General features: G+C 42.2%; 1 protein-coding gene across 1 annotated transcript in view; it reads left to right on the top strand.

Moving 5' to 3' along the window:
* The first annotated feature begins 1,740 nt into the window (after nucleotides 1–1,740).
* ACOD1 (aconitate decarboxylase 1) overlaps nucleotides 1,741–7,487 on the top strand; it is a 10,843-nt gene continuing 5,096 nt past the window's right edge. The window contains 3 exon segments of the mRNA XM_032799879.2: nucleotides 1,741–1,815; nucleotides 4,642–4,803; nucleotides 6,180–6,269. Coding sequence (XP_032655770.2) covers nucleotides 1,804–1,815; nucleotides 4,642–4,803; nucleotides 6,180–6,269 — 264 coding nt within the window. The 5' untranslated portion in view covers nucleotides 1,741–1,803.

Genomic DNA, 7,487 nt, shown 5'->3' with positions numbered 1-7,487 from the left:
TATTTCAGTAGGACTCTCTGCTGAGACAGTGGCAAGTTGTTATGCCACTGTTAGGGTCCTGGGTTGGGGCCCAGACGAGCTGGGTGGGTCTGGGCCCCCCTACCAGGGCCACCACACCACTTGGTGGGCACCCTAACTTTATAGAGTCTGGCCACCAGGCCACACTGCCTGCACCAAAGGGCTGCTTTACAGACTCTGGCTGTTATGCCATGCTGCCCTGACCCTAGGGACATGGATTGTCACAAATATATTCATCAGTCCTACATGAATGAGCCCAGCAATGGTTCATATATATCAGTCAAGACTCCACTTTAAATTTCCTATACTTTTAATTAGTAGATATAAGGGTTTTGTTTATAAAAGAGTCTGGTCTTTGTTTTGTTCAGAAATTATTTGTAACCATATTTGTTTCAATTAAGTGTTGCCATTCAGTATTGTTGCTTTTTTAATGATTTCTAGTAATTTATAATACTGTTATAGCTCAGCACTGTACATTTGTAATGTAATAAAAAGTGTCCTGGGGTATTCACCTTAATTACTTTATAAAACCTTTTTAACTTGCAATGCCACATCATATCAAGTACCCCATATAAAACAAATTGTATTCCACTGTGGTTCAGATTTTCTGACTCCACTTGAAGCAAGGATGGTCTGAAAACTTCTGCTTCATAAACTGTATTAACCCTGGACATTATAACGAATACTGCAGTAAATAAATGCTGCAGTCAAGTGGTGGATCCCCAATGGCTGGAAGCCACTGGACAAGATTTGCAGGAGGACAAGGTGCCAGCAGCCATCCTCTTTCACTAGTATTGAACCAGTCAATGCAGCCTAGAAAGTCAGCAAGACTGGTAGGTTTGGCCAGGGCAGCTAAGAGATGCCTTTATTCAAGCCATCTTCTGAACAGCCTTGACTAGCAGGACTCCTGTAGAAACCTGGAGATCCCTACCCAGGTTGAACCTATGAAGGGGGTGATGTCAGGAATGGTCTAGTTAATACTTAAATGCTTTAAATGCACTGGACTAGAGGACCTACTGAGGTCCCTTCCAATCCTATACCTCTATGACTCTATGGAATGAACAATGCCTGCCCTTACCTGGGGAGAAGAATCCTTGTCTGGGGTGCAGCAGCCCACTTGGGTGCAAGGGGGTAATACCCATCCCCACTGCACTCACTGTGATGACTCAATCTGCAAAAGAGTAGTTTAAATGCAAACAGCTATCTTAATCCAATATTCTGGTTGAGCTTCTAATTGCACAAAGCTCACAGTACCAAGTTACATAAAGTACAAAGACAGAGGAATATAGCAGGACAAAACATTACAAGATTATGTAAGTTATGACTATGTCACACACAGGACCTGATTCTCCTCTCACATGTTTGACAGTAATGTAACTGCACTACTTTCAAGTTGAGTTACTCATGATTTATGCTGGTGGAAGTGAGATCAGGATAAGGCAGACACACATTAACTGACATCTGCCATGGGGTCCAAGCTTAAATTACCACAATTTATACTCTTATGCCCATGTAACATATACCCATTTGCACATGAAGAATGAACTTGCCCCACACAGTGCTGTAACCAGGAGTCTCAGCAATTTATCGTGTGGAGGAAGTTAGTCAAGGAAGGCTGAGGTTATGAAAGGTGGGAATTTCTGGGTAGAGAAGGAAGGGGCTGGGTCATGGTGACAAGTACAGAAGCCAAGCTCTGCTTATATAGAGAAATAGCTTCCTACTAGCTTCCACATTGCCATTCCTTTGATAGCTTCACTCCAGGGACTAGTTGTCATCCATTGCAACATGTGGGCAAAGGTATTGCTTTGTTTTTCTGCATTTTAAGTCTGTGTCTTCATTTTAACCTTTTGTATCTTTGCTGTACATTCTTCAGTAGACTGTTACGGGGCCTGTAGTTCATCTGCTTTTGGTTTCTTATGTTCTTTAACAATGAAAAGATGGAGAAAATAACACAGATTTGATACACAAAAGTGTATTCCTTCTTTGTTCCATCAATATATTAGCCAGAGTGAATCCTGTTATTCTGAGACATGGATTTCTGAAAAGACTGTGGGTAAAAGGAGTAATCAGGGAGCTGCAGCTGTTGGGGGATTTTGCTTTGTTGGTGTATTGGGGAATTCTGCTCAACTGAATGATTTAATCATTGTGCTGTGAATTAGACCCATCTTGGGAAACAAGGAACCCAAATCAGAACTATTTTTTGCAGCATTATATTTCACTTTTCCTTTTAAAAGTATTTTTAGTGACCATAACTCTTGGGGAAGGTACCAGGTTGGGGAAGGTACTAGCCCCAGCAAATGAAGTATGCTATTTATTCTCAAAACATCAGGTCCCCACAGACAGCAGCAATAGAAGCCCATCCACAGTGCCCTCACAATATCAATCCTTTTCTGGAAAGAACAACTCAAGGGTTGAAAAGTGTCTGTGCATTTTATCACTGGCCTTTTCTACTACGGCTGACCAACAGGGTCTCAGTTCCTACCAACTGTCATGATGGTTTCTGTGATACAGACAATTGGCCTCCAAAATCTGGACTGATGCCACCAAACTAGTTTCACATCTATCTGGTAGTTATAGCCCCTGTTGCCAGAGTATCTGAGCACCTCACTGTCTTTAATGCATTTATCGTCACAACACCCTTGTGAGGTAAGGAAGCGCTATTCATCCCAATTTACAGATGGGGAACTGAAGCACAGAGAGACTAAGGCCCAGATTTTTAAAGGTATTGATGTTGCTCTGTTCAGCATTACAGGGTCCGAGTGACTTAGGGTCTGTCTATACTGCAGCCAGCATTGTAAATTCTAATTCAGGCGGCCATATGTGCACTAGCTTCCATTGCACTCTATCTGTGGCAGTGTAGGCAGCTGGGTATAAGAGGAACTATGAAGAGCATCTGTCCCTCCAATAAAGTGCATTTTTTCAGAACTGTTGATCCTGCTATGAAAAGTGTACATCGTAATGTGAAAATGTCTGTCTGAAGTACTGAAATAGCATTGAGATGCTTTTGATCAAGTGGCTCGTGATGGGCAGCTGCACCTCCATGCCAAGACCTCTGGTATCACCCAAGGTTCTATCCTCACCCCAATCCAAGTTAACACTGGGGGGAGATTGTGAAGTGTCACTGATTTCAGTGCCAACAATAACTGGATGAAGCCAATCTCTGCTTGGGACGTTGAAGGAAATGCAAACAACTCCTACCTCTCCTAGTGCTAGAACCAGATTAACACCTGAATTAAGATTGAAATTAAACCTGGGCAAGATAGAGATGATGGGCTGGAAGCTCCACTCTGCTTATGCAGTGCAAAGTGAACTTAGACACCCCGGAGAAACCCTCTGGAGAATTCACTAGGTGTAGGGAGAACCTCCAGCTGGTATAAAGCAGGCAGAGGGGGCTTTGCTGTCTCCTGCACAGGCTCCACCACCCACTAATGACACTTCCTCCACCAAAGCTGCATTGTCTGGCATAAATGGAGGAGGGGCCATGTTGTGGGCAGGAGAGGTGTTGTTGGCTAAGAGCAGGTAAGGTGTAGGTCAAAGGGGTCAGGTGAGGAGATATGCTGGAGTGAGGTACTGTTGCACCTGATTCTCTGCTAAAGTTACTCCCCCTGCAGCCTAAAGTTATGCCAAGGTAGGACAGAGCAAAATCAGGATGAGACATCAGATCCCTGTCAGCCCCCCACAGTCTGTCCTGCACCTGAGCTTTGCTTGGGCACAGGAGAGAACTGAACCAATTTCTGGGATGGTGGTGGGGGGCAAACCAGCCAACATCATAGTCTCACCCTCAACTGAAAGGTCTGCCCTAAAGATGGCATGCAGACTTACAGACTCTCTGTTCTTAGATGCACAAAAACCAACAACTACTAGAAAACTCTCCTTCCATCTAAAGCTAGCCAAGCAACTATGTTCCAGTTCGACAGATCCAGACTTGACCACAATGATTTATGCAATCACAACTGGTTCTCTCAACCACTATGGCGCACTGAGAATGAGAGCAGGGGCCCCATCTCCTCAAGGATTACATTTCTATTTCTTCTCCATAACTTCCTCACAATAAAACCCATCACCTAATAAAAATAACTCCATAAAGGATATGAAAGGGACAAGGTGGGTGAAGTAATATCTTTTATTTGGCCAGCTTCTGTTGGTGGAAGAGATGAGCTTTTGAGCTCCACAGAGCTCCGCAAAACTTTCACAAACAGAAGTTGATTTAATAAAAGATATTACCTCCTCCAACCTTGTCTCTATTATCCTGGGACATGCATGCCCACAACAACACTGCAAACATACATTGAAGTTTGACAATGAGCGAAAGAAGGAAGCAAGAGTGGGTGTTGGAAGGAGATGGAGAAAGAGAAATAAACACATTCCCATATGCTCACTGGAAAAGAGGGGAAGTGAATCAAAGCTCAGCTAACTTAAACCTTTGGTTGACTTTACGTAATTTGTGTAAGTCCATCATCTGCACAGTGATGGAGGCAATATAAATTACTGGTGAGTAAGCCAGAACATTAAAAGTGCCATATTTTAGACTTGAAAGAATAAAAGCAAAACAATTTAGTAGAAATAAAATGTTGGAGATGTTTAATGTTTTCTTTTAAATTAAGACCTCTATTTTTTCCCCAGACCATCACTGAAAATTTTGCTAATGTTATCCATGGTTTGAATGCGAGTCACCTGACAGATCTAGTCATTCAGAGAAGCAAACGGATGATCCTGGATACTCTGGGAGTGGGGCTGCTGGGTACCAGCACGGAGGTCTTCCACAAAGCTATACAATACAGTAAAGTAAGATGCTTGAACTTCACATTATAGAAAAGTTGTGGCTAAAAGGAAATTGAGGAAAAAGTAAATTTAAGATATTAAGGAAAAATTCCCAGTGGTGAGCTCTATTAGATGGTGGTAGAGAAGTTCCATTGCTTGAGTTACTTAAACTTATGCTGGACAAAGCACTAGAAAATATGCTATATGGTAAATCCCTGCACAGCAAGCAGAGCATAGACTACATAACCTACCAGATCCTTTCTCTCACATCTGAGATAGCAAAACAAACAATATTAAGAAGACTGTTCTAAAATGTTATAATGCACAGGATACAGGAATATTAAATACACAATATTGTTAAAGTCATTTCTGTTACATAATATTCTGCTGTATAGAAACTTTGGCTCTGGTTCCCCTCCAATCTCCTTTCTCTTACACAGGGGAAACTGCACTTCACTTCCTAGCATAAATGAGAGGTGGTTCGGACCTATTTTATTTTAGAAGACCATGGTGGGTTAGGATTGTGTTCCAGAAGTTTGTGTGCAGAAAGAACCTTCAAGCTGACTGGCGCTTAGCTGCCTCTCTGGCGCTTTGTCCTTTCCTTGAATCCCATGGAGGTCTCTCTGGTGGTTCAGGGATCCATGTAGGGGGAGGGACAGGGACTTGATGGGCCAAGCGTGGTGCAAGTTGTCCAGAAGCAGGAGGCCACACATTGTTCACCCCAGCATCCAGGGGAGATTGCAAGGAAAAGCCTGAGTCTCTCATTTTTGCCAGATACTCTTTGCATGGGGGAATGTCTTTCAAGGGGATGGGGAAAGACCATGGGAAGCTGTGGGCAGTGGAGCTTGATGGAGGAGATATCAATGACTAGAGACACTATGGAGTCACAGAATTTACATACTGATGGCCCTGGCTTCCTGCTGATCCCTTGAGATCTACAGGGTAGAGGGGTGGGTCCCACTGTTTAGTTTTCAGGACAGCAAACTTTCTCACCACATCTCCTGGTTGAACACTGTAGTGGAGTCACAATGAGGCAATGTTCTTGGGGCTTTTCCCTCCCATGGGAGGGTGCAAATTCAGTCCCAAAAGGTCAGATTCTGATGTTAGTTACAGCAATATGGATGCAGATTAACTACATTACTAAAAACTAACTCCATTACCAAAAAAAACTCTGTAATCTTCAAGGAAATTACTCTGCGTGTACCCTAGTGTTACTGTGATCAAAATCTGGCCCTATGTTTCTGCACCCTTTCGTTATTCTGATTATTCCATGGATTTAATCTCAACAGCTGGTAAAGATAATTGCCTTGTAAATAATGAAAACAGTAAAAGTGAGGCACAATGTATTTCTTATGCTTGAGTTCAGTATTTTGCAGTAAATGATATCAAATTACTCCCAGATCTACCGTTCAGATGTATCCAGCACGGTTTGGGGTCACTCGGATTTCAGACTTCCTCCTCTGTATGCAGCTTTTGTGAACGGAGTAGCTGTAAGAAACATCTTCTTTCTCTATTCTACATCTGCTTTTATATGCTATATGAAGTGATATTTTACATTTATTTTCACTACATTTGTTAATTTACTTCATCCTTGTGGCTGATGCCAGATTTACAGCCACTGTAAAACTCCCCTAGACTGTCCTGCCAATGTGCCTCAACTTTATTCCAGGGACCAATTTTTAAGGGTGAAATAGGATACTTCATTGTCCATCTTATGACACTTGTATTGTGGTAGTATGTAAGGGCCATAATCAAAGGTGAGGACCCCATTGTTCTAGGCACTGTACTTACATGTCACACACAAAAAATCTAGCTCTCTTTGATTTCAATGAGATCCAGATTTCACACATAGCAGGCAATAATATAGAAATACATTATATACACACACAGTATCGTAGCAAGCACAAATATATACAAGAAAATATTCTAATCTTTAGTCACACATGTTGAGAAACTATATATTTTGTACATACTTCATTTTAGCAATAAGTAATGATTGGCTCCTCAGAAATTTAGCCCAAATTCAGACCCAATCTGAAGTTAATGGCATTCTACTTATGCCAGATTTGAATTAGGCCTATTTTGAATTATGCAAAGCTAGTGAAGGTGCCAATCTGGGGAAACGGTATATTAGGAATGCCCAAACTAGTGTGACAATGAGGTCATAAGTCAAATCAGACCTCTCATTTGAAATGGAGGAAAAATTATTTTTGAAATGACACTTAGCACCCCTAATGGTCTAGAAAGTGTTCAAATCTGACAGTTAATACATTCAGAACTTCCAGATCCTATATATGATGATTCCTTCATTCATCAAGGTATAGGTCAAACATAAGACCTCACTGAACATCAAAGGAAAATTGCTTTACCAGTAGCATAAGGAATAACCTTCAGCTCCCATTACGATGGGATGTTTTCACAGCTGACCTCAAAACTCTTCAGGACAGGAACAGTGTCTACAGCATGTAACACAACAAGGACCTGACAGGCTCTCTGTGTTACCGTAATGATAAGGGGCATTGGTAGTGACCCCTGTATTTGGATTGCCTGACATATTCCTGTGGTAATCTAGCCTCCAGTCCCAGACCTGAACTTTAGCGTCCACAATCTGGTCCTGTCCCAAACCTGGACTTTTGCGTCCAAAATCTGGGGGCTTACCTGAAACTCCCCCAAGCTCACTACCAGCTTGGATATTCTCGCTGCCACCA

This window comes from Chelonoidis abingdonii, chromosome 1 (genome assembly GCF_003597395.2).
Source record: "Chelonoidis abingdonii isolate Lonesome George chromosome 1, CheloAbing_2.0, whole genome shotgun sequence".
Taxonomy (NCBI): Eukaryota; Metazoa; Chordata; order Testudines; family Testudinidae; genus Chelonoidis; species Chelonoidis abingdonii.
The sequence above is the reverse complement of the archived record's forward strand: the minus strand, read 5'-3'. Positions and strand labels throughout refer to the sequence as shown.